The 25,666-nt window shown below is 49.6% G+C and overlaps 11 protein-coding genes across 11 annotated transcripts; 6 read left to right on the forward strand and 5 right to left on the reverse strand.

Annotated features, from left to right (window-relative positions):
- Positions 1–846: 846 nt before the first annotated feature.
- N7443_000243 (uncharacterized protein) lies at positions 847–1,447 on the reverse strand (the record flags this gene model as incomplete). Its single annotated transcript, XM_056880299.1, has 2 exons — positions 847–1,232; positions 1,390–1,447. 2 exons carry the CDS (start codon positions 1,445–1,447, stop codon positions 847–849), a joined length of 444 nt encoding a protein of 147 aa, XP_056745537.1.
- Positions 1,448–3,230: 1,783 nt separating this feature from the next.
- On the forward strand, positions 3,231–4,395 carry N7443_000244 (uncharacterized protein; the record flags this gene model as incomplete). Its single annotated transcript, XM_056880300.1, has 4 exons — positions 3,231–3,245; positions 3,569–3,973; positions 4,046–4,125; positions 4,164–4,395. The coding sequence occupies 4 exons, from the start codon at positions 3,231–3,233 to the stop codon at positions 4,393–4,395; spliced, it is 732 nt and encodes a 243-aa protein (XP_056745538.1).
- Positions 4,396–6,866: 2,471 nt separating this feature from the next.
- On the forward strand, positions 6,867–7,636 carry N7443_000245 (CFEM domain-containing protein; the record flags this gene model as incomplete). Its single annotated transcript, XM_056880301.1, has 3 exons — positions 6,867–6,947; positions 7,000–7,138; positions 7,197–7,636. 3 exons carry the CDS (start codon positions 6,867–6,869, stop codon positions 7,634–7,636), a joined length of 660 nt encoding a protein of 219 aa, XP_056745539.1.
- Positions 7,637–8,269: 633 nt separating this feature from the next.
- N7443_000246 (NAD-dependent malic enzyme) lies at positions 8,270–10,383 on the forward strand (the record flags this gene model as incomplete). Its single annotated transcript, XM_056880302.1, has 8 exons — positions 8,270–8,344; positions 8,408–8,629; positions 8,691–8,894; positions 8,942–9,070; positions 9,124–9,257; positions 9,307–9,573; positions 9,624–9,991; positions 10,052–10,383. 8 exons carry the CDS (start codon positions 8,270–8,272, stop codon positions 10,381–10,383), a joined length of 1,731 nt encoding a protein of 576 aa, XP_056745540.1.
- A 684-nt stretch (positions 10,384–11,067) lies between these two features.
- On the forward strand, positions 11,068–12,921 carry N7443_000247 (uncharacterized protein; the record flags this gene model as incomplete). Its single annotated transcript, XM_056880303.1, has 6 exons — positions 11,068–11,169; positions 11,245–11,270; positions 11,327–11,682; positions 11,754–12,128; positions 12,177–12,579; positions 12,639–12,921. The coding sequence occupies 6 exons, from the start codon at positions 11,068–11,070 to the stop codon at positions 12,919–12,921; spliced, it is 1,545 nt and encodes a 514-aa protein (XP_056745541.1).
- A 264-nt stretch (positions 12,922–13,185) lies between these two features.
- Positions 13,186–16,065, reverse strand: N7443_000248 (putative ubiquitin-protein ligase (Asi3); the record flags this gene model as incomplete). Its single annotated transcript, XM_056880304.1, has 1 exon — positions 13,186–16,065. The coding sequence occupies one exon, from the start codon at positions 16,063–16,065 to the stop codon at positions 13,186–13,188; it is 2,880 nt and encodes a 959-aa protein (XP_056745542.1).
- A 1,106-nt stretch (positions 16,066–17,171) lies between these two features.
- N7443_000249 (elongin C) lies at positions 17,172–17,611 on the reverse strand (the record flags this gene model as incomplete). Its single annotated transcript, XM_056880305.1, has 2 exons — positions 17,172–17,434; positions 17,491–17,611. 2 exons carry the CDS (start codon positions 17,609–17,611, stop codon positions 17,172–17,174), a joined length of 384 nt encoding a protein of 127 aa, XP_056745543.1.
- A 189-nt stretch (positions 17,612–17,800) lies between these two features.
- Positions 17,801–18,871, forward strand: N7443_000250 (SDR family NAD(P)-dependent oxidoreductase; the record flags this gene model as incomplete). The annotated part of the gene is made up of 3 exons (XM_056880306.1): positions 17,801–18,220; positions 18,271–18,664; positions 18,714–18,871. The coding sequence occupies 3 exons, from the start codon at positions 17,801–17,803 to the stop codon at positions 18,869–18,871; spliced, it is 972 nt and encodes a 323-aa protein (XP_056745544.1).
- A 239-nt stretch (positions 18,872–19,110) lies between these two features.
- On the reverse strand, positions 19,111–21,537 carry N7443_000251 (E1 ubiquitin-activating protein ubaB; the record flags this gene model as incomplete). Its single annotated transcript, XM_056880307.1, has 10 exons — positions 19,111–19,390; positions 19,445–19,788; positions 19,841–19,953; positions 20,004–20,182; positions 20,233–20,512; positions 20,568–20,632; positions 20,682–20,806; positions 20,862–21,098; positions 21,217–21,387; positions 21,478–21,537. 10 exons carry the CDS (start codon positions 21,535–21,537, stop codon positions 19,111–19,113), a joined length of 1,854 nt encoding a protein of 617 aa, XP_056745545.1.
- A 976-nt stretch (positions 21,538–22,513) lies between these two features.
- N7443_000252 (queuosine 5'-phosphate N-glycosylase/hydrolase) lies at positions 22,514–23,851 on the forward strand (the record flags this gene model as incomplete). The annotated part of the gene is made up of 3 exons (XM_056880308.1): positions 22,514–22,964; positions 23,019–23,173; positions 23,225–23,851. The coding sequence occupies 3 exons, from the start codon at positions 22,514–22,516 to the stop codon at positions 23,849–23,851; spliced, it is 1,233 nt and encodes a 410-aa protein (XP_056745546.1).
- Positions 23,852–24,182: 331 nt separating this feature from the next.
- Positions 24,183–25,568, reverse strand: N7443_000253 (uncharacterized protein; the record flags this gene model as incomplete). The annotated part of the gene is made up of 2 exons (XM_056880309.1): positions 24,183–25,326; positions 25,384–25,568. 2 exons carry the CDS (start codon positions 25,566–25,568, stop codon positions 24,183–24,185), a joined length of 1,329 nt encoding a protein of 442 aa, XP_056745547.1.
- Between the last annotated feature and the right edge of the window lie 98 nt (positions 25,569–25,666).

Below are 25,666 nucleotides of genomic sequence, written 5' to 3' on the forward strand. Positions count from 1 at the left end.
TCCTCCAGAACAAACCATCATACACATCTATAGTTGTGAGCCTCTGTCCCGGTACACCCGACAAAAAACCTGCAAATCGCTGACGAAGAAGCCATCCTTACTCTACAATTTTCTTCATCGATCGGCCAAGAGCTTCAGCGGTAACAAAAAACACCAAGGCTAATGAAGTAGCTGTATTCTATTCAGATTAAGCAAAGGCGGCACCCACATAGACTTGTTCAGAGGAAGCAGAAGTGCTCCGTGCAGAAGAAATCTAGCGCATAGCCGGCTCCCATGTCCGCGACCAATTAGATATATCTATAAGCTAGCCTTGATACGCTGCGCTTCGGTGAAGTAACGTATTGAGTGAACTTTTTCTGCATGGCTTTTGAAGGCTTGATTTCCACGAAAAGCAAGTCCGCAAAATTTATTAGGACATGAGATAAATTCGTCTTTCTTGAAGTGACGGAGGTGCTTCTCGAAATGTTCTCTGGCTTTCCGTGCTAATGCGAAATAGCATTGGTAGTTAGGCTCAAAGATGCAGAAGAGACAATGCCGATTCGTTAGAGAGATTGGACGGTTTCGTGGCTCTAGAGAGGGAGAAAGACCTTGTTCTGATCGAGCGGGGTCATCTAGCGAGGACTCCTAGTATTCGCTGGTGATCGTAGCCTGTACCCACTTTTTTGGAACCAAGTTTCTAGATGGCACCCTTTCGACACGACCAAGATCAATAAGGGCATTAATTAAAATAACCCTTCGCGAGATGTTATCGACTTTAGAAAGCTCCTAGTATGGGGCTTGCATTAGTTCTGCCACTCGGCGACGCTCTTAGAGGCAATGGATAACCCATTCCGGCTCGTAAATATCCTATTTTATATCCAATAGCGATGGATCAAGTTGCTTGTTAATTTCTATAGTATCAATAGTGGCAAAGAAATTATCGCGAGCACCCGTGAATGTTGTTTCTTTCAACTTCTTTTTGGCTACTCTTAACGTAGTATCTGCCTTTGCTTTGAGCTCTCCGATTTTTGTGCTAGCTGCTTTCTTTATAGATCTATATAGCTCCCTAGCTTCCATAGCGAGAGTATCACGCATTTGCTGCAGACGTGTTATCTTAGGGTGGTTTGAAAGGGAAGCTCTCTTGTTCTTAGGCAGATTATTGTATTTGGACGGGGCTCGAGGGTCAATAAAGCGACTTTGGTGGCTAAGAATACTCATTAATGCATCCTCTGAAGTTAATCCGAGAAATGCGGCTTAAACATATGTCTGAACTCGCTAGTTCATATATTTCTGAAATATGCTAGCATAGACGTGACCTATCACCTGCTAGAGCAAGGGAAGGGATACAGTTTCTGAACAAGTTTTAGCGTCAGTTCTATTATCTTACCGTATTCGAAGGCAATTACTTACTGTCGACTGCCTCACTAGTACCACGCCGGAGATTATAAGGTTTCATAGCTCGAATCATCCCTACAGCCAAGCTTAATCGCTAGAGAAAATATAAATAGGTATGGTACTTCAGAGGTTTGATGTGGTCAGTAGTCATTTTAGAAGAGGTGGAGACTGGCTGGCGACAGATAGGCATATTGAGTTTGCCCTTTTTGAAATCCAATTTCAAGGATCGACGCGGCAGGGATACACGAGTCTTGAAAATATCCTTGACCGAACGAATATTTGGTAAAAAGGCGTCATCGAGAATTGCCATTGCAAGCACAAGAGCTATAACGTCGAAGGTAGGCTGCTTCACTTTAGACATCAAGTATATTTTCCTTTCAGGTATAGTCAGTTCAAAGGAGTAAAAGAAATGTTTAATGTTTTAGGGGATATATCACTTTTTCGGTCTGCTTTGATGCCCCTTGGTATGCTTCAAGTCAATTTCCATGATAAGGTGGTCACGAATGCCTCCAGGGTTTGGTAGCAGAATCAAGCTTATCTAGCCGTAACAAAGAGTTTTGAAATCCTTATGCCTAAGGTCCTAATTATCTTTATGTTCATCCTCTTCATCGTCCGCATTGCTAAAAAAGTGCTAAATATTAGTCCGTTTGTTCTTTTCGATATATACTAGCGCTCCTAGTCGACTAGCGTTATAAGCCGATACCAGAAGGAGGAAGGCGAGCTATATTATTTATCGACCATTAGGGTAGGGTGTTATGTCTTTTGTCCAATGATGGTAGAGGATAAGATATAAATTGTCAACGTTTATGACGGGTTTCTCTCCAACAGACATATCGAGATTGTAACGAGTGACTAGATTCTCTTTCATATACTACCGCTACTTTGTTAGGAAGTGAAAATGATAGTAAGGCATTAAGTACTCATATCATTAATATCCTAGCAGCACTTTGTATAAAGACTACGTCTAATAGCTTTGCGATAGAGCTAGCACCATTGCCTCCAGAGCTTATATAGGCTGCTAAACTTCTTAATATTAAAGTTATCAAGTATCCACTCTAGAAAGATCATGATATCCTCCTTCCGTGCCGCAACGAGGAACCGGAGAGGGTCTTCCCCTAAGTATTCGCAGTATCTAAATCTATCAGCCTTATCCTAAGGTGATACTTTGAATAGGGTATTACCTTCTCCACCGTCTTTTGATATAATCAATATTATTCTTAGTTGAGACAGCATATCGTCTTTGAATGATACCTTTCTCAAGTTGTTGACGACGTCGCCGATAATATTCGGGGTTAGGCGCTTGCTTCTTCTTGATCGCAGACAAGTCAAGAATGGTCATGACTTTAATAAAAACAGCCTCAGTCAAAATGAGATGAAGAACAAGAATTAGAAGAACAAGAATTAGAAGAACCAGGAGGAGAAGGAGTAGAAGAAAGATAGGATTGAGGCCGCGGACAAGAAAAGTATAGAAAGAGAGAGAGCGGTAATGACTGAGACCCAGGGGAAAGCTGGTAATAAAGAGGAAATAAAAGCACTTGGAATTTTGAGGATGAAGTGCATAGAGCAAGAGCCACGAGTTGACGGGGGAAGACTCTTTAAATATTAGGAAAGAAGGCTTGAGGTGGCTCGGTACCTAGTAAAAAAGCCTTTCTATTTTTCTAATGAGCGGCTACACCCGGATGTCAGAGAGGACAGACAATGACGACATGCCTGATTGTCGGGCCTGAGTACCCTGAGTGAAGGGTGAGCTGATCCCTAAGCAACCATGAGTGCTCAGGGGAGCGCTCCCTGAGCACTCAGTGAGCACTCAGTGAGCACACTGTAAAAGTGGCCGAAGCACATCACGTGATGCTTCAATGACTAATATTCTGGTAAATAGGACGCCTAAATCGGCGTGAAAAGTAGCCTTTTTCGGCGCCCAATTTACCGTCACTTAGCGTTGGGGTGGATGAATATGTTGGTTCTTTCTTCAGACATTTGTTTAGGTCTTTTGGGTCGATCTCAGTAGTTTATTCTGCGACTGTTGGAACTCCATACCCCAGTGGGCCGCTGGATTACGGCAAGTGGGCCGGGCCAACGCGTTATGAGATGGGGAAGGATCATTCGCGTGAGAGAGCTTAAATTGAAACGACCTCGGATTTTAATAAATTGTTTTCGGTGAAGGTTACTGTCTATCGATTACTAGTAGTCCTAGGGCAGATCATTGTACGAGAAGTACCCTCGCCCCAGGCCGATCAAGCACTTTGACTCCGTCCTGGGACTCAGTGGCATCGCTGAGGGTGCTCATGGTGTTTTCTACGTGGCTGGAGCCAACACCACTCTTGATAACATCAGCGACCCGCCCACCAACGCCACTCATATATGGGAGGTCGACTTCACGAAGAACAGCCATCACCCGCACGCCAAGCTCCTGTGCCGCCCCGGGGCACCGACCGAATTCAACGGCATGGCCGCCTCCAACGAGACAATCGTGCTCGCCAGTGCTTCCTACCAGGATTCCATTTTTGCCATTGACACCAAGATTGGTTACACATGGGAGGCCATGAAGCAGACCAGCCTGATGTCCAATATCAATAGCATCAAGGTCTCCGACGGCTACGTCTACTAAACCGCCAACGGCGCCCCTTATCGCGCCGAGTTCTATGACAAAGTCACTGCTGGCACGGGCCAGCTCATCTTCCAGGGCAGCGCGTGCGATGACTTTGCAATATCTCCTAAAGGGTTCACGCTCAACTCGACCTTTGGCTCGGAGTACAAGTTCGCCTACCTTGCTACCGCCGCTGGAATAGCATTGAACAGGTGACCTTCACCAAGAATGGTACTGCTGTTGGCCATGAGATTATTGCTGGTGCTGAAGATCCCACTGAGGTTGTTGAGCCCACTGGTGTCTTCTTTGGACGTGATGAGGGCGAGTTGAATAAGATCTATGTTACCACTGGTAGTGCTCGCGCCGCTAACGTGGATGTCAACGGTACCGACGTCGCTGTTGGCGCTCAGTTGCTGGAGATTCGGTTGAGCTAGATTTGGCGAGTTGCTTGGTCTGTTTGAGGTGATAAAGATGTATAAAACATAAAGTGATGTGCTAAAGTCAGACTGTAGCTTTGAGACATGACTTGGTGTTTTTTGTAAGAGTAATTGAATGCAGTGGTGCGATGTACATGAAACCATGGACTTGATGGAGACACCTCCAGCTTCCTTACCAATAGAGACCGGTGTTCCTCGTCAAGGAATATGACAATTGAGTAATAATGCAATTCACTCGTTGCCTGCTCTGTTCCGCAAGTATGAGGGTGGGTTGTCAGCGCTATGCAGTGAGGGTGCAGTCCCCTGCTTAAAGCACAGCCCAGGCCAGCCCAGACCGGTCATCATACAGCGCCCAGTGAGCACATGAGAAAGCTGCAATCAAAACCAACGCCTCTTTAGCGGATGTTATACTTTTAACAAGGACTGTTTAAGTGGCGAGAAGGGTGACCACTTCCAGCCGTACCTGGCAGTGAGTGGACCACACGACCCCGGATTCCACAACCCCGCAACCTTGCAATGAACCAACATCCAATCAATCCCACTTCAATAAGACATTTAAAATGCCCTCTGAACTTCCAAGGTAAATGATATAGCCCGTTAGTATCAGCTCTAGTTTCTTTTAGGTGAAATGGAGGCCTATAGTTTCCAGCAATGGCCCCCAAAGTTGGGCATCTCATCTCCACCGGACTTTGCGGATGCCCAGACGGTCCATTGACTTCCGATATATATTACTCTGCTTGAGACCTAAGCCCAATGTAGCCTAATTCCCCACGCGCCCGCGATTGCAACCCCCGCCAAACCCTGGAAGGGGTCTGGTGGCGGGATTTAGCGTCAACCCGCGCCGAAATGGGGCCGAACCTGCCATGTGATCGCTCCAGAGCTTTCGTCCTTGGCTCCACGATGGCTGCTCGCTTCCAAGCTGGGTCCAGCGTTCCGGCCGACACGCTCCTGGCACTGCACCCTGTCATACCCCTGATCCCATACTTTCTTTCGGGGGACTTGGGGTAACCCCCGCCACCATGTCTCACTTGATCGGAACCAGTGGCTCCCAGCCCCTGCACGAGCCCTGGCATGTTACCCTCAGGGTAGCTCCTGGTCGAATGATATACGATCCAACAAGATGGCATGGTCCAAACTCAGGAGTCATAGTTCTGCCCACGATGATCATGGCGGCCATGCAGGTACGCTTCAGATCGAGCGGATGCCGCCCAAGGGACGTGGACGAATTCCGGGGAAGAACCGTAGAAGATCGAGAGAGTTAAAGGCCCACGGATGCTAATCGCTCCGCACAGTCCCACCCCCAGATACCCAGTGACCGATCAGAGCAGAAAATTCTCAGTCGCTGAAGAAAGCCCACTAGACCCTCAAATTGCCAGCCGCACCAACGGCCAGGGCTTGGGCCGCTTTCTTTGATTATCCCTCAGACCGTGCACTCGAGTCTAAAACATCAACATTGTTCCTGTGTGACTCGACAAGGACAAAGGGCGGCGCTGATGGGCTTGGGCATGCGTCGGATCAAGTCCTTGTTTGGGATAGTCTGATGCTACGCTATGTCAAGCCCTGCACGTCCGGGTCCACTTTACTTCCCCGGATCTGCCTTCGGCCTGTGGCTTCCGCCGTACGAAAACACCCAAATACGGTATCTGCGGTTGATACCGAAAGGTTCTCGAAGACTACGGCTATGGCCGGTCTCGCTGCTCTCTATGACCCAGCAATGGAATTTATGCTGCCTCATTCAAGCATACGTTGCACCTGGGTGCTGTACATAGATGGAAGCAGTCTGGGGTCTTCAATCTCATTACGTACAAACGTCCTTTGTACTCTACTGGTGGCGAACTGTGCCCTTGATACTTGTACTTGCTGTACATGTGCAACTCCGCAATTTCGGGTGCATCTCGGTAGGCGAGATTCTTCTCCACAGGGTCTAGCTTCCAAGTGGAAACGAAAGCCCAGCTACACCCTTTCTGTTGTGCAACTAGCTCGAAATAGAACCTGCGCCATTTCATGATTGGTGACATCCGCTTTGCCTCTCTGGTCTTGCCTAGCCCTGATTTGGCACGGCGACGTACGTACCTCATACCGGTTACCAAAACGAGAAGCCAATTAATCTGTCCCTGGTCCATCGGCTGCAGGTTTTCTAGGGCCTGGCGTCAGCCATTCGGCCTTGGCTCTGAAATGAGCTTCCCGGGGACCCCAGTCTGCTAATCAAAGATCTGAGTCAACCGCGGCCGTGGGCGAATCTCGACGCCTGCCGTGGGCTAGAGGAGACATGTGATGGAGATTATGTTTAGTGTGACCCTGACAGGGTTCGATAGGGTGGATTCTATGGCTGGAGAGCGAAGCTTATAAAGGTTCATCAATGTCCTGTCCAACCTTAGCCTTTTCTTTCTTCGACTACACACCTCGTTCGCTATAGCCTTGACTGTCGTTTCCTGCACGCTCAAACCCATCAACACCGAATCATCAAAATGAAGTTCTCTACCACTCTTATTGCTCTCGTTGCTGCCGGTCTGGCCAACGCTCAGCTTCCTGACGTTCCCTCCTGCTCGGTAAGTGTCCTTCCTGCTATCTACTTGTCTTCATAACTGACATAGCCTCCAGCTTAACTGCTTTGTCTCTGCTCTGACCTCTGATGGCTGCTCGGCCCTGACCGACTTCGCCTGCCACTGTCAGAAGCCCGCCCTGGTCTCGGACATCACTCCCTGCGTCCAGAAGGCCTGCGACGTCGCGGATCAGATCTGTATGTTCCATCAAGATGAATTGCTACCTCTTACAAACCCCACTAACAATTCCTCCAGCCGTCTCCAACGCCGTCGTCGCCCAGTGCTCTTCCGCCGGCCACCCCATCGTGGTTCCCCCGATTGAGACCACCACCTCCGGCGCCAGCTCTTCCACTTCCAGCAGCAGCGCTCCCTCCAGCGCCACCGCCACCGAGACCAGCAGCGGCAGCTCCAGCTCCAGCACCGGCGAGTCTTCCTCCGCCTCCGCCTCCGCCTCCGCTACTGGCTCCTCGTCCGGCGGTGCCACCGTGACTGCCACCAGCTCCGTCCCTGCTGGATCTTCCACCGCTGGTTCCGGCTCCGGCTCCACCCCGGCTGGTACCTCGACCCCTCTGGGCACCAAGACCGGCTCCGGCTCTGCCGCCACCACCTCGCCTGCCTTCAACGCCGCTGTCGGCATCAAGGGTAACATGGCCGGTGTTGCTGCTATTGCCGCTGCCGCTGCCTATGTTCTGTAAATATAGTTAATCTAATGTGGCACTCTTGACCTTGACCTTGGTGTTGGAGCTGGTGCTGGCTTAGCTCTATCGAGCATGGGTCGCACTGTGATCAGCCAGCCAGGTGCAGTTGCCTTTCTTTGATGTAACAATGGTACAATGTTCACTCATGGAGGAGGGCTTATATAGTGCAGTTATGTATAGTGGATGTTTAATATGAATACTGGTGATCTTGAGTGAATTTGGCAACGTAGAAAAAGCCGTAGGCATTGGAGCTACCTCCTCCTAATCGAAGTGCAGCACTCATTGCTGATGCAGTAAGGTACAGACCTTTCGAAGTTTCCACTTCTTACAAACTCAATCAGGTTCACTAACTCGGAAGATCACGAATATGTAGTCAGGCTTACTGGAATGGCCCGCGCTAATAACGAGAATGCTCGACCCACCAGAAACGGGAATGACATCAGCCCATAAACAAGCTTTCAAGGGTTCCCTGCAACATCCCAACTCGTGGAACAGACACATCAATTGGAATCATTGCACGCGATTGTCTAACGTAGGGACTACCCCTTCTATCCGCGGCCTGGCTGATCCTGCCCCTCCCCTTTTGTCCCCTTCCCCGCACACTCTTATCTCATGCGCTGCACCGGCATCATGTCTGCGATCAAGAACTCCAAGTTCAGCCATTTACCGCGAATAATGTCTGGGCCTCTGAAATGTTCACTCGAAGTGAGTCAGCTGAGATATAATCCCATTCTTCGCGCGTGGACGGGAGACTAAATGAAGACTCAGGGCCCAGCTCTTCTCCACTCGTCCCGCTTCAATAAAGGCTCGGCCTTTCCGGAGAACGAGCGAGCGAATTTCAAGCTCCATGGGCTACTCCCGCCTAACATTCAAACTCTTGATGAGCAGGTGGCGAGAGCCTACCAACAGTACAGCAGCAGGGAGAATGACTTGGCCAAGAACACCTTTATGGCCAGTATGAAGGCGCAGAGTGAGGTGCTGTACTACAAGGTATGTATAACATTCTCTTGTTTGGATGCGCGGATGAAGCGGAAATAACGAATTCGAGCAGTTATTACAAACTCATCTAAAGGAGATGTTCCCGATCATTTATACTCCCACCGAGGGCGATGCTATCCAGAATTACTCCCGGCTGTTCCGAAAGCCCGAGGGATGCTTCCTGAACATCAGGGATCAGGATTCCATTGATGAATGTCTTTCTAATTTTGGAAGTGCAGAAGATGTGGATTATATTGTTGTTAGCGATGGAGAAGAGGTGAGACAGTTCGCAATTCTCCAATTTTAAAGACTTACACCATGCAGATCCTGGGCATCGGAGATCAAGGTGTCGGTGCTATCCTCATCTCAGTGGCCAAGTTGGTCATCACTACACTCTGTGCCGGCATTCATCCGGCACGCCAGTTGCCGGTGGTGCTCGATTGTGGAACAGATGTATGAATCCCTGCTTCCATGATGAGACCCCGCTAATGGAGCTACGATGATAGAATGAGGAGCTTCTCAATGATGACCTTTATTTAGGACTGCGACAGCCACGTGTGCGTGGTGAGAAATATGATGAGTTTGTGGACAACTTTGTCAAGGCTGCACGGAGACGATTCCCAACGGCCTACATCCACTTGTGAGTGCCATCACCAATTGTTGAAAACGTTTGAGTCTAATACTTCCAGTGAGGACTTTGGTCTTCCAAACGCAAGACGGATTTTGGACAAGTATCAATCGCAAATACCTTGCTTCAATGACGATATCCAAGGTACTGGCTGTGTTACCCTAGCGGCTATGATGGCAGCTTTGCACGTGAGCGATGTCAAGTTGAACGAGGTTCGCGTTGTAGTATTTGGCTCGGGGACAGCAGGCACTGGCATTGCAGACCAGATTGCGGATACCATCGCGACAGAGACAGATAAATCCAAGGAAGAGGCATCAAAGCAGATATGGTATGTCCAACAGCCCAGTTCAAAGCTGGATATTAACCGTTTTGGCCCAGGTGTATCGACAAGCCAGGCCTTCTTGTCAAGTCGCTCGGAGAGACTTTGACTCCAGGCCAAGTCCCCTTCGCAAGAGATGATAATGAATGGCCAGAGGGGCAGCAGGTGGATCTGCTCTCGGTAGTGAAGCATGTCAAGCCCCATGTTCTTATCGGAACATCTACAAAGCCCAAGGCATTCACGGAAGATATCATCCGGGAGATGGCCAAGCATGTCGAACGCCCGATTGTGTTCCCCCTGAGCAACCCGACACGCCTTCACGAAGCTCAACCGAAGGATCTCTATGAATGGACAGACGGCCAGGCTCTCGTCGCTACTGGCAGTCCATTCGACCCCGTGGAGTATGGAGGCACCAAATACGTGATCGGTAAGAATCAATATCCACTGATTCCGTTGTGGAGAATGCAGCTAACGTGTCATGTAACAGCTGAATGCAACAATTCGACTTGTTTCCCCGGTATTGGCCTTGGGGCAGTTCTCTCACGCACTCGTCTTGTCTCAAAAAAGATGCTCGTTGCAGCCGTCGAGGCGCTCAAAGCTCGATCACCGGCTCTTGAAGATCCTAAGGGGGCCCTCTTACCGGATGTTGAGGATGTGCGGGAGATCAGCGTGGATATCGCCGCTGGAGTGATAAAGTGTTCTGTCGAGGAAGGACTTGCGCAGGTGGAGGGGATTCCTGGAGATGATGATAAACTCAGGGAATGGATTCAAGCTCAGATGTGGGAAGCTGAGTATCGCCCTTTGGAGAAGGCAGAGTAGACGAGGCGGTATTCCCCATGGCTTGAACGACCTAGATGAACTGGGCTCGGAGCTTGTTGCTAGCTGCAGAACATCTTTATCTTCTAATTTTGTCATATATCTATCAAGCACATATAGTAGCCTAATACCAAGGCATTTCCCAATCAATCAATCGTTCTAGTAACTTTCGAAGTCATCAAAATCTTCTTGATTGCCATAATTCACACTAAAAGCTCTGGCCAAGAAAGTGAGTGAACCTCGTGCCTCAAAGTAGCATTTCTTTATCTGCCAGCCGGCAAGATGTTGATTGCAAGAAGCTAGATCCTCTCGTCGGCGCCGCCGCAAAGCAGATAACATTGAAACCATCGTTTACACGGGTGAAGATCGGCTTACCCGACAATTTTGGCATAGGCCAAATGCTTGAAAAGTACAACAACGTTCTCTCATGCTGAGTACAATTGGCTAAGTTGCTTATCCTGTCTAGTGCGCGGCCAAAGATAGGGAATTCTATCCGCCTACCCGCCTCAAGATTAGGAATTCAAAGAGGTTCCCCGCACGCGTGCGATAGATAACCTAAATCATGATGGATTGTGATGATTACACTCTTGAAATGATGTCTAAGGTATATATGTGGGCCAGATATTCGCCCCTAGAAGGGATGAATAAACTTGCTGTTTCTTCTTATACCGAATCTTAACCATCAATATGGCGACAAGGCAAGATAATCGACATATCTCAAATCTAGTACCTCGCTCGTCGAGTGTTCTTATCGTGCTTCTTATCTTCACATGCATGGTTCAATCAGCTGTAGGTGCACACGTGTTATACCCTTATGTTGCCAAGCCGGATCGACAGGGGAGTTCATAGCTGATGTAGCTTTAGACATATGGTTACGACGGCTCCATGATGTATACCGCTCCTAAAACCCCTCCTTTAGGTAGCTTATGGACTGACAGCTCATCAGGAATGGATTGAACATCCTCCCATCCTACACAGATTACTTCCACCTCAACACCGTCAGCATCGCACTAAACACCTCGATTGTCGGTATAGGAAACGCTGTGGCCGGTCTCTTCAATGGCCCATTGTGCGATTATCTCGGCAGGAAAAAGACGCTGTTCTATGCGTCTTGTATCACCATAATTGGAGTCGCCATACAATCGGCTGCGCAGAATATCGGCATGTTCATCGCGGGCCGGTTCATCATCGGCTTCGGAGTCGGCATCTCGTGTACGGCATCACCGACTTACTTGTCCGAGTGTGTTCCTGCAAAGTGGCGTGCATTTACTCTTGGGATGTATTATGACTTCTGGTATGTCGGTAAGTGATAAGTTACTGTCTTATTAGATATTGGATATAGGAGGAGAAAACTGACTAGAAGGGACCCAAAGGAGCTCTTATCGCTGCGGGAATCACATACGGAACTGCTGAAATGGATTCAACCTGGGCATGGAGAACCCCATCTATTGTCCAGGGCGTTTTCAGTATCATCTGCCTTGTCATCCTGCCTTTTGTCCCGGAGTCACCGCGTTGGCTTGTTCATAAGGGCCGTAACCAGGAATCTCTCGAGGGTCTAGCGGCTACACACTCCAACGGAGACACCACCGATGCTGAGGTTCAAACACAATTCGACGAGATCAAATGTGCGATTGAATGGGAGAAAAACCAGGGAGAGAAATTGACGATGTTCGAAACCGTCAGGACTCCTTCAAATCGCAAGCGCATGATGCTAGCTTTCTCCGTGGCTATTTTCTCAATGATGTCCGGTAAGAGCTGATTCCTTTTGAACAAATGAACGAGGCTAACAAATACAGGAAACAACATCATATCCTACTATCTCGGTGACATGCTAGACAATGCCGGTGTAACAAACACAACTACCCAGCTAGAGATCAACATCATCCTGAACTGCTTCTGCCTCGTCGTCAGCATCATCGGCTCATTATACGCTGAGCGCCTGGGCCGTCGATTCCTAGCAATAAGCAGCACTACCCTGCTTACAATCTTCATCTTTATCATCGGCGCATTGACTAAAATCTATGGCGGCTCTACTAATATGTCTGGGATATATGGAACAGTGGCGTCTATCTTCCTGTTCCAGGGAAGTTATAGCTTCGGCTGGACTCCTCTGAGTGTTATGTACCCTCCTGAGGTCTTGCATTTCTCAATTCGAGCCAATGGGATGGGTCTTTATACCTTTGTGGCTTCTACTTTTGGGTAAGTTTGGAATTTCTCGCTTCTATTATGTCGCTGGAATTTTGACTAACACCAGATAGGCTGCTGGCTACTTTTGCCTTCCCCATTGGACTTGAAAAGATTGGTTGGAAGATCTACATGATTAACGGTGTCTGGGATGTCATTGAATTGCTTTTCGTTATTTTCTTTTGGGTGGAGACTAAGGGCAAGACTCTTGAAGAGATTGATGAGCTCTTCGATGGTGTGAACCGCCGGGATGCCCGGGACTTGGCCTTGCTTGAGAAGAATGCTGGTGAACCTATCGATGGCGAAGAGGTATTTGAGACACAAGTCGTCATGCCGTCAAAGAAAGATTCGATGTAGATAGGTCTTTTACGACTGATAAATCGAATTCGACATGGTCTTAACAGGCAGTCTTGATTATGCAAAGTACTAAAAATGGCCAAATAAACTCTATACAAGAAGGAAAGATGTGTATCTAGGACACTGCCCGATTCACCATAATACTGCCTGAACGCGAACAAGTCGGAGATGTAGATGCATTGTGCTACACGCTTATAGAGACCGATACAGGGAATCAAGGTGTTGAAATCGCGAATACAAAGGGAGATATGATATGTACGTCGTTCACGGTACCCATAGCCTCATGAACCCACCGACCTCTTGTCGACAAGTCACACAGCTGCCAAAGTTGTTCATGGCTAAGCTGACACGGCAGTCTTCGCAGATGCAGAGACATCGGCAGGGCCAGGTGATGATCGACCGCGGACTTGTCTGGCAAACGACGCAGGGTGGGCCGTTCTCCCCCAGACCCATAGCGCCAGACTCCCAGGTGCTGGAGTCCGTGTTGGAAGACTTCTCAAAGTCTGCACGACGGGAAAGGATCAGCTTTTCAAGCATCTCGGCCTCTTCGTCGGCAGATGGTTTCCGATGCTCAGCGTGGGAGTTTGTCGCTGCATGGTGCAACCGGGATGACAGTAGCACACGGGATCTCTCCCGCTCTACTTGCTGCTGGTACTGGCTGCGAGTCATGATTCGACCAGATCCCTGGCCTGGACTTAGATGTGCTGCAAGAATCCGTGCCTCTTCTCTGGTTTCGCGATCGCGGGGGTCGAGCAAACGGGCGAAAGCACTCAAATCCATGAGAGCATCCTGATGAGGTGTGCCCTCTCGAGAGAACTGAGGATACGGGTCCTCCTGTGTTGGGGTGCGACGGCCATCCGACGGGTAGTCCTCCCATTCTGACTCTGAGGCATTGGTGGACATTGAGATTACACTCGTCGTGTCATCATCCTCTCCAGGAGGGTCGAAATCAGGCGTGTGGTCCTGATCGCCCCAAGAGCCTCCCGCCCTCCACCACGTATATAGTTTCTCATCCATGCGGCGCTCGTCTAGTTCCTCTCGATCCAGTTGACTGGAACGTTCTCGTTTCCGCATTTCCAGCTCAACATCGAAATCGTGGTTGTCGGGTAGTTCAAGCTCGCCTTCGTCAGTGAGAACCCAAAAGTCTAAAGATCCTGGAGGTCCTCTTCCGGGCCTAGCTTTGGTCTTCTTCTTCCCGGACTGGCGTTTAAGCCACAGGGGTCGGTAGCTAACTCCCAGGCGATCAAGGGCACGGTTGAATCCATATGAGATCCATCGGACAACGAGCGAGAAGATCGATCGAAGGAAAGAGATACCATGCCATAAACGAACGGATGCCCGCACAGCGCCGACACCTCCGAGTTCGGCTTGAGGTCGCATCTGCCGAGATCCATTCTTCGGCTTTTCCAGTTTCTTTTCCCTGTTGTATCCACTTTCCCATGAAGAAGGCTGATCCGGCAATGTAAAGCTAGCGAAGCCTACAGTCTCGAAAGGACTTCCCTCAACGTGGTTGGGCCAGTTTCTGTGAGACGAATTTCTTTGGCGAGAAGCTTCAATCTCAGCCAGTCGATCTTTTTCGAGCCAAGTCATTTGCCTTGCAACGACGGCCTTGCCCTCATTCAAAAAGACAGCTTCGCTTGCAGCGGTCAGTGCAACGTAACCAATCCGAAGTAAGGTGGTGTAAAAATCTTCGTGTCTGTTGATATGGATGCTACGGATCTGGTTGGAGCCTTGCATGTTCTCGTGAGCCAGCGCGAAGCGTTCCCGAAGAGAAGTCGGCTGCCCTTCCTCAAAGGGCAAAGAAAATGCAGTAACAAACAGAGCAATTCCATAGATAGAGAAACATGTAACAATGCCGAGGAGGACCAAAAGATGGGGGACAAAGCCGACAATGCAAACTGTGGGGAATCGGAGCACTCCAGTTTCGAGGCTGACTGGAGGGCCACTTTCCATCCCCCACAACATGGCTGCCATGAAGCAGAAGCCCCAAAGAGCAGTATTAAAGAGACGGTATCGACCCTGTTTCCCAAAGACGTCGAGAATGTGTGAGGAGAGGCTGTTCAAGCACGAAATCAAAACAATGAGCAGGAGTTCCGGAGTGGCGTTCATTCTATCGAGGACTTGAGCTCTTGTGAGAAATTGGAGGGGCGATGCACTATCACCCGAGCCACTTTCGTTGAGAGGGCTTTGCTTGGGAAGACCGAAAAGCCCAAGTCCTATCGATCTACTGATCATGGACTCGGCCTCAGCAAAAGCTAGGGAGTGCTCGAAGATAGACATTCCAGTCTCGGTCATCACTGGCCGGCCCTGAAGTGCGCAGGAAAGTGTTTCGACAAAATGACTCAGGCAAAGTAACAGGAAAACCGGCCATAGGAGAGAAAAGGATCCGAATGGGATATCGGTATTGGTAGCATCAAGTCCCATATTCACGGCGCTGCAGGCCCGTTCATCGGATTCCCATGGTAACAGCGTAGACGCAATTGAGTGGAGAGCACCTCCGGCACTCGCATAGTCGAAGATCAATGATTTCCCCGGCTTTCCGTATCGCATAGAGGAGTAATCGGGCGACGTCTGGCACCGAATGCCACGCAGAAGCGAAAGTATTTGCGAGGCAAATAGAAGGATCGGAATAATCCGTAGAGCGAGCCGTCTTTCCCATCCTAACCTTAGATGTCTTCGGGTGGATGCATAAATAGTGATGCGGTTGAGGATAAGAGCCTCGACCAGGCAGGCGAACGCCCAAACGCTGGTCAAATAGCCAAAGAATCCGCCGACCTTCCGCATGGTCTGCAGAAACTCGGTCACATACCAACTATCGCCATATCCGACCGCCTCACGCGCCATATTGGCCGTTGCTGCCGCTGCCTCGCCTGCCATCCCTGTATCACTTGCCGTCGATGCAGGGCCACTCCATAAGTTCACAGTGACGTCTTCGATTCCAGCGAGTCTCGCGACGTGTCGAGGGACCGTACTAAAAGCGAAGGTCTCGGCGCGCTGTAAGGCGCGAAAGGGTAAAGTAAGAAGTTCGAGCGGCGAGGAGGGGAGGATCGAGTTGCCGGAAGTCGCGGAGACAGTGTTGTTGATAGCCTGGGCAAGGGAAGCGGATGTACTCGGCATGGCGGAAGGGCCGACAACACCAGACATGGTGGGCGTTGAGTGTTGACTGTCTCTCTATGAGGAGCCACTATCAACAATCCGGGGAAGGTGTAAGGGGACGCCCCCACGCCACGTTCGATATCGAACAGACCCGAGGCGAGGGATCAACGTGATCTAAGAAGTCAAGCCCTGGAGAATAAATAGGTCACAGTGAGCACAGCTCCTGGGACTTTCATCTCGTCGATGAGGGAAAGTGAAGGGCGCTGATCGTCGACACTCAGCGGGCTCACCCTCCGGATGAGTCAGCAAAGACCGAGGTCCCGGGCAATGTGATCTAGACGATCTACAAATCCCTAGGAGAGTAGAGCATGGCGGTCCAATGTACAGACAAGGCCACGAAGACTATGCGGTATCTTCGACTTCTAACCGAACACTGCCTCTTAATCAAGGATCTTGAGGTTCTGCTAGACTTACTTGGAAGCTTATCCAGTCGCATCTTCTCAAGAAGAAGTTATTTCAATCCGTATCAAGCAACAGTCATATAGGTAACCATGCTAAAAGCATATGTACCTACACAGAAGAAGTCGTAGCTGAATATACCTATCCTCTCCAAGGCTGCATGTCTATCTAGGTTGTGTAATCCATGAAAGCGTCCATGATTTTATGGAGGGGAACATATATCGCAAGAGTCCTTCCTCCAGTACCTGATGAATGTAAGGTACTAGAAGAGCACACATGCATGCCTCCCTTGATGTTAAAGCCCTGCCCCATTTGTATCGTAAGTTCAAGCTTGGCTATTTGGATTGTGTTTTGATCTGCCATCTGTTTTAGGTCATTCGCCCACGGTGTTAACAGGGCGAATGATTGATGCTTCGATGGCTTGGCTTAAAAGTTGTTCGTTGCTCACAGAACGAGAATGAGTCAGAAGTTGAATATGATGATTCTATTCGACCAGTAGTAGATTCCTTAGCAAAAACGCCGTTACATAGACTGTTGGTCCAGGTTGATAACGCCCCTTTAATCTTCTTGTGAATATTCGATCGTCTCGTTGCGCCGTGAGTCATTGCAAAAGTATTGAAAGGATACTATATATATCCGGTGTTAGGGAGGAACACATTTAGAGAGAACGAGAGACTAGCTGCACTCACACGCAATCAAGTATCCAGGTAATCAGCCGCCATCAGCAGTTCCAGGCAAAGCTCGGGCGGAACATCCATGTCAGGAACATTGGTCTGGTCCTTGTGCTTCTCGTTGTAAAGGAAGTATTCACAGACTTTTTTCGAGGACGACGCCACTGCGTCGGGATTTGGTGTTAGCTGTTTGGATGGAGACGTCGAGGAATGCGGAAAGTGCCAGGTAAGGACGTACCTTAGGGTCTCTAGATTACAGCGACCAGTGAGTGCTTCCGAGAACTTGCCTATATGTCACCATGAATCAGCGAAGAGTCCAAAAAGATGGAGCAGATCCACGTACTCGCGGGGTCCAGCATGCGCCGAATTGTGCCGGAGACGCAAGCGGCACTGCGCGAGATAACGAATTCAAAGCCATCGCTCGAGACTAATGTCACGAAATCGGAGGTTGTGTTATTTGCCATGTTAGAGGTTTGTAGTCGCGTGGTCGCGTCGATGGCGGATTCAAAGAGCCAAAAAGGCCGCTCGAGGCATCGAGGTCCGTGCGCACTGATAACGATAAGCGGCCCCGATGCTTCCCTTCTTAGCTTCATCTTGACTCTTCCGTTATTTACTTTTACTGTGTCTGGCTCGAATTAATAGATTGCAAAGCAATGTCTGTCTCTCTATGCTCGAGGACTGGCCGGCGGGTGCCAGTAGCATCCCTTTTCGCGCGCCCCTTATATGACATCACGTCTGGCTTCCGCGTCCCAGCAACCACTCGATTCTACTTTCAAAAGACCAATGAACCTACACCTTCACTGTATTCAAATCGTCTCTCCGGTCGCACGTGTATGGTCACAGGCGGTACTTCAGGCATCGGCTTCGCAATTGCAGAACGGTTTCTACAAGAAGGAGCTACATCCGTCATTCTAATCGGCAGGTCGCAAGAGCGGCTCCAAGCTGCAGCAAAACGTCTTGATATCTCAAACAATCATGAAAACAACATTACGGGCATGTCAAGCAAAGTGCGTCTGCTTGTTGGCGACGTAGGAGACATTGGATCATGGAAGCATGAGCTGGAGAAAGAGATGGTACGTCCTCCTCATACATCGCCGGAGTAAAGAGATTTAATAGTCTGCAGGCCAATGTGGATATCCTCGTAAACGCAGCGGGAATCTCTATCAATAGTATCCTCCCAAGAGCCGAACTGCAGGATATCTCGGACATACTGCGCACGAATCTTGAAGGCGCTATGCTCACTTCACGGGCATTGGTACGTGCGACAATCCGCAACAGAGTACGCAACCGCAAACACGCTGCAGACAATGAAACCTTGCGGTCCAAGTGTATCATAAATGTCTCCTCCCTGCTTGCACTCAAGGCTGGCACCGGGGCTGTTCCGTACGCTGCATCCAAGGCTGGTCTCTTGGGTCTGACACGGTCATTAGCTGTTGAGGCGTCTGTGTCACTGAAGGATGCGGTGATTCGGTCGAATGCCATCGTACCGGGATATATCGAAACTCCAATGATCGCGGGTAAGCAGAGGTACTTATGCTATGAGTAACTATCACTGACAGTATCCAGATTTTACACCAGGCGAAGTTGACAGACTCAAGGCTCTGATCCCGCTTCACCGATTCGGAAAACCCAGTGAAGTTGCAGATGCGGCTGTCTTCCTGGCAGCAAATGAATATGCAAACAACTGCATTCTCAATCTCGACGGTGGACTCGGTGCTGTCTAAAAGACCTTTAAAAAGACTATCCTGTACTTATACCATCATCGACATTACGATCTGCTTTAGCCTCGACCCATGATTCCTAGCATGAGATGAATCTTGAATCATGAATTCTTGTCTTGATTCAGAGTAGTTGTTTGCTTGCTATGATACAAATAGGACTGGTTAGTAAATCGAAGTTAAATCATGTGCATCTCTATTTTTGAGAAATATAAGCACTTGTCCGCCATCTGTCAGGTTTCGTTCTAGTCGTCGATCAAAATAGCTCCATCATCATCATCCAGGACGATCAGATTAGCATCATCGCCGTTGGACTTCAGCTCCCCGGTAGCCTTCTTGGCAGCGTGGCCGTTGGTCATGATCACGTCTTCGTCCTCGCCTTCACGCTTGCGCTTGCCGGTGATGGCGTCGCCGTTGGGAACAAGAGCCTCCTCGGGAGGTGGAATGAGAGCCGGCTTGGGCTTACGCGAGATGTCCGGGACGCTCTGTAAGGAAACGGGCTTCGAGTCCTCAGTGGGTTCAGTTCTGCAGATCTGGATTAGTAAAAGGCTAGAAACCCCCTAGGCATGTAGAACGTACCGTGCACTGATGACGAGCTGTAGATCAATACGAGGATCCTGGTCCTGGTCGTCATCATCCACGATGGTGAGGAATGCCCAGTTCGTGACACCCAAATCTGAGAGCTTGGAGGGCAAGTTGTCTTCCAGATCAGGATCATAGATCAAACTACCACCCTTAATGATAGAGAACTCTTCACTGTAACCGAGTTCCTCGCGGAGAAGGCTGACCAGGTCTTCAAGAACGGCACGCTCTGGGTCAAATGTTACCCGTCCCTGGGCAGGGGAGCATACTGGGCAATTGGGCTTGGGAGCATCCAAAGAATCAGAGTTGATTGCTCGTGCGCCGGATCGCTCGAGGAAAACCTGCAACCATATGTCAGCAATTGATGGAGATTCAGATATTTTTGGTAAATACCATTTTAGCACTTGAAAGGTTGTCTTGGAGAACCTTGAAAGCTTGAAGAACGCACAGACTTGCTGTCATGGCATTGGTGGTAGCGATGGCAGGGATGATATTACCAGCCATTTCTACTAGAAGTCAGCTTTCAATTACAAGATAGTCTGGGGTATGAACATACGTTTGGTATCAAATTTGGACTTCGCTTCCAAGTGGAAAGCAGTAGCCCGCAGATTGGCTGTTGCCGTCACAAAATCCAACGTATCCACATCATCTTTGTCAAATATGATGATAGGTTTTTCATCTCCAGATGATGCATTTGCTTGCATCTCCTTCAGACGTTTGGTAAGTCGATCGGCACTTTCATCGGTCAGCCAAGCCACATATTTCAGGTGAACAACACTCCTCACCTGTCTTTAAACACAGCGAAATCCTCTGCTAATGTCCACGCTCTCTGGTCAGTGACTGAGACTGCGGGCGCTACAGATGCAGATTCTTCTTGGAGCTTGTCGTAATCCAGTATGTCTGGTTTTGGGCGCTCTTTCCACATATCTTCCACCCCGCGGAGTCGCTCAATGTCATCTCTGAAAACCTTCTGGAATACCTTTCGGCAGAAATCATCAGAACCCATAGAATTTCGGATCTCTTTTAGAGCATCTGCTTCTCTGCGAAGTTCCTCGATTTCTTGAGCTATTCGACTGTCAGTATCGCTGGTTGCAGTCGCCGTTCCATCCCCAAAACTGACCATTGTCTGCATCTTCGGTAGTATCAAGTTCCTCCGGACTGTCTTCGCTCTGACCAAATAGCTCCCTGCACCAAAGTTAGTTGAAGATAGCACGAGGTGATAGAGCCGACATACGGGATAAGGTAGTTCTTAGCCCATACAATGCAGTGGATGGGCTGTGATGGGTTACTGCGGATCGTGCAGATAGGGAAGGATTTGGGAGTCTCTTTCTCATTGCAATCATAGCATTCGGTTTTTCCCTGTGATTGTCAGTAGGGTCCGAGCTGCGATGGACAGCCCCGCAAGGCTACTTACCTTCTCAATGACCTGGACCTGGCCGTTGAAGCCAGTGGTGCCACTCTCGACAAGAGGCACACCTGCGGCAAGACACATGCGGTTTACGTGTCGGCGCGCAGCCAAGTTATCAAGCGCATTGAATACAATATTGAATCCTGCAAACCAGTCGACGCTGAACTGCGAGTCCATTATGTTCGCATGATAAGCTTCCAGCTTTGCGCCAGGCTGAAACCGATGCGCGACTTCCTTCGCAACCTATATATCACACAACCATCGTCAGAACTCTCTCATGGTAGTTGCGGGGATTGCGCCGGGTCCGCGACGGGCGGTTCGCAAGGGAGGGTCGGGATGATGGGACGCAGGGCAGACGCACCAGGGCCTTCGACTTCTTGATATGCTCATGGCGGAAAAGAAATTGACGGTTCAGATTGCTCAGATCGATTGTATCGAGATCAATGATGTGAATCTCACCAAAGCCGGTGAGCACGAGGTTTTTGAGCAGCTCACAGCCGATGCCGCCGGCTCCAACAAGTAGGACGCGCGACTAGAAGAAAGGAAGGGCAAGGTCAGAGTCGGATCGTAGTAATCAATTTGGGCTCCATAAGGGCTTTCCACCACTGTCAAGTGTCCATACCTGCTTGATGCTGTTCGTGAGCTCCACTCCGAGGGAGCGCTTGATTGAGCTGGCGCGCATGATTGCGGGCGCGGAGATAGCGTATGTTAGAAGCGTGTTTCAGGGGGAGATGAGCCTATCGGCCCATGTCGTTGTGAATGTCAAGTGAGAGAAAGCGAGACGAGGGAAGGAGATTGGGGCGCGAAGAGTCGCGGTGCGAATGAAGGTGTTCGTGCGAGATCCCGGAAGCAGAGACCGGAACGTCGATGACGGCACAGCGGAGCCTCAGTCATTTAGCGGCTCACAACTACTCCCTCTATTTACTTCTCTTCACTGTCGGGGATCCTGCATAATTGTCATTGCATAAGGATCCCCTAAGACTGTCTGTGCATTCCATGCCGCCTGTTGACGGAACCTTACAGTGCCTTGCATCTACTGCACCTTTGCGCTGGCCTTGATATAGATTGGTTTGCTGATCAGCGTGGAAAGGATGGTCTGGGCCTATTCCCGGTTTGCGTCTGACTCTAGACCCTCTGTCGATTGTTTAATCGTGCGTATTTTGACCTTGGGAAATGTACTCCAGCTATAATTTGCACGTAGCCGACCACTGTATGTGGTCTCGGCTTATATTCACATCGGCAACATGCAAGTGCCATAGTCATCTTGGGATAGACATAAGTTATGCATAGCTAGAAGCTTGTCAAAGAGCTTATGACCCTAGCACCCCAATCTTTGGGCTATCAACTCCCAAAATTGGAACAGAGACGCTCCTTGCCATTGCTTACATAATAGCTGCTTCTATCCAGAAATCATTGAATTTTCTCCGTGGCGATAAAAAAACCCCTTGAACTTCGCATTGTGCATGATCGAAGACCAAGCTATCCTCGATAAAGATCTCCTCATCGTCTAATCCCCAATTCATAGCCTCGGTGTGGGCTGGAAAACTGCTGTGTGGCCACTCCCCTGGCAGTGCATCTGGTCCCTGTCGCATCGAGCCCCACGAACTAGGGGATTACTCGCCTCTACTTCACTTTTACACACAACATAGGCATTGAATATGCCATCTCTGGAAAATGACTCCGACCGGAGGGGTTCAGATGAAGCGGACCCTGAACTCGTCGAACTGCTTCGCCAGCACCTTGGTCTGGGTGGAAAGCCGAACAAGTCTGCTCCACCGGAGACAAAGGTGCTTGAGGCTGCGCAGTACATCTTTGATAACTCAATTGATGTTGCTCTGAGCCCTGCCCAGGTTAAAGAGGCCGCGGAGACAATTTGGCGATTGATGCAGAAGAAGGCGTACTCTACGCAGACCTGGTCGGAGCATGAGCTGCACCCGCAGGAGAAGAATGAGAGTACCGTGGACTTCATTTTCACGATGGACCTCTTGAACTTCAGTTTTTGGTCAGATGAAAAAGATGAATCGAAGCGATTCTGCATTGAGTATCGTGGGAGGAAGTGGACTGGATACTGGAGTCTGGTTGCTGCTCTGCAAAGGGCTTTGGATGAAGGTATGCCACATATCTTTGGTGTTTGGGTCTTTGAAACTAACAGCTACCTCATAGGCATCCAAATTACCACTCCTGACTTTTGGGTAAACGAGGCTGAATGCACCGTTGAAGTCCTAAGGCATGTCTTCCGATCTGCAACAGACGAGGAGATCCCCCTGTTTGAAGAGCGGGTGCAGTGCTTGCGTGAGGCCGGAGACGTCCTTTGTAATGTACGTCCTATGCTGGACTTATGTCTATATGCATCACTAATCCATATCTAGGAGTTCGGAGGTAGCTTTGTCAACTGCATTGACGACGCCAACTACTCCGCCGCAGGACTAGTCAACCTCCTAGCCGAGAACTTCGCCTACTTCCGCGACGAGACTAGCTTCAACGGCAAAAAAGTGCGCATTCTCAAGCGCGCCCAAATTCTTGTCGCAGACCTATGGGCATGCTTCAACGGTGAAGACTTCGGTGAATTCCACGACATCGACAAAATTACCATGTTTGCAGACTACCGCATTCCCCAAATGCTGAACCAACTCGGCTGTCTCCGGTACTCACCTCCCTTGGACTCTCACATCCGCAGCCTGAAGCCTCTGACGCCAGGCTCGAACTGGGAGATTGAGTTGCGTGGCACGAGTATCTGGTGTGTCGAGCTGATTAAGCGTGAGATTGAAAAGCGGCACCCTGAGGTGAAGATCGCTAGCAAGAAGTCGGTAAAACACTCGGGGGTTGAGGGGAAGGAGCACTACGAAGGCCCGGAAGAGCATGAGGAAAAGTCTCACAAGACATACGGGATCAACGCCATCTTGATCGACTTCTTCTTGTACGATACGATGAAAGACTTGGAAGCGGAGCAGAACGAGAGTGTCCCGCACCACCGGACTAGAAGCATTTGGTATTAGATGCATTGGGTATACGGCGTCGACGATGGCGTCTCGTGGGAAACATACTACTTCGATTGCATTATCCCATGCCTGCACTGGCTCTGGAAGCTTGCGAGCAGCGGGTTCAAAAGGTAGTTCATAAATGATACAGCGTATAGATTCAAAGTATCAGCCAGATTTTGGAAATAGTTTTGATAGATTTGTGCAAACATTTGGCACGATTAAGCATGGCGCATTTTCTTAATCCGAAGTTTCTATTCCGTTTTCGCTGCAGGGTATCAAATAATTTCTTGCGCCTGTTGCTCCGTCCTTCCCATGCTAACATGTAGATTTATTGTGCAGCCACAGATCAGACGCGAGACATGATCTCTGCTTTCCATTCGACAAAGTCCTCTCTGCGGTCCTCGCTAAGCCAATCCACACGATCCTGCATCATAGTTCCCAGACCAGGTAGCAATCCACCGTGGGAAGCCTCTGGCTTAGAAGAACGGGATTTGGAATTACCAGTTCCGTCATGGCGTTTGGGTAATTTCACGCCTCGGAATGCGGCATCCTCCTCGTCAAGATTGCGGTAAGAATTACCCTCCTCATCCTCGCCATGCATTTCTCCAGCAAGTGGGATGTTCTCGAACCACTCCTGCCCATTGGCCCAGCCCTGTTCCATGATCAAGGCAATCCACTGATCGACATCATCCCGATGCCGTCTATCGGTAGGGAGATTCAAACAAGTCAAGGCAGTCTGGCGCATCTCGGTGAATGTCTTTTTATCCATCTTCTGTGCCTCGCTATCTGTCTCGTCGTGCTCAGACAACGTGGGGTTGCGTCGTCGAGCAAGGACGATAAAATAAACTGCAACTACCATGGCATAGACGAGATCTTTGAATTCGGCATCGTTTCCAGCAATAGAAACAATCGGCTCCAGGAACTCCAGTATTTCTTCGTCGAAGCCTTCCTCGTCTCTGTCCATACAGGATGTCAAATAGAGGACTGATGAGACACCAGAGAAGATATGAGGGGGCAAGGTCCGGGAAATTGGAGGTCTGGACCAGGTGCTTGTCCGCGGAGCCGGGGTTGAAAGTGTCTTGCAGACTGTGCGAATGGCGGTCATTGCCCATGCAGGAGCATCGGGAATGATCGTCGACTTAGAGACATCTCTAGGATGACTTTGGATGGATTTCCGGGCAGATTTAGAGGGTGAGCCCAGTCTGGCTGCGACACTGACACTTCTCTTCAAAGGCGTAGATTTGGAGGGTGTGTTCTGGAGGCCTCGGGGTGTAGGAGCTGCCTTCGAAGGGGTGTTTCTAGCTGTTCTGGTAGGAGTGGTCTGCGCAGAATTACTGCGAGTCGGTGTTCCGGATACACTTGCTGAACGCTTGAGTCCTCCAGAACCAGTCCCGAGAGATCGGTCAAGGTATGAGTAGAGCTTCTTGTAAACGCGCGGAAGACATGGGGGGTGGCCGAGAAGAGGGGGAAGTTTGAGAGCTCGACTTAATCTGTTGATTATGCAAGTCAGTAATGTTTTCATTCTCAGATTTCGCGGACTGGCCTACCTCCTGCAGGCGATCTCGGCGCAGGCATATGGCCGGGCGGCTTCTTCTTCGGGCTTCAAGCTGCTCGAGAAGCTCCGCGATTGAGCCACAAGGTTCAATGCCAAGCTAAGAAGGTCCTGGGGCAACTCATTGGCATGTGTAGGGACTAAGAGTCCCAAGGCTTGCTCGACTTGTCGGTTGTTCATTGTCGATGGTGTGCACGGAGAAGTCTAGCTCGAACAGAAGGGGGTGGCGACGGTGAATCGAGAAGGGAAGATATCTGGGTCGATCTGAGCTTGCGAAT

This window comes from Penicillium atrosanguineum, assembly GCF_028827265.1.
Source record: "Penicillium atrosanguineum strain IBT 20685 chromosome Unknown utg000001l_segment0_segment0, whole genome shotgun sequence".
NCBI classification, from domain to species: Eukaryota; Fungi; Ascomycota; class Eurotiomycetes; order Eurotiales; family Aspergillaceae; genus Penicillium; species Penicillium atrosanguineum.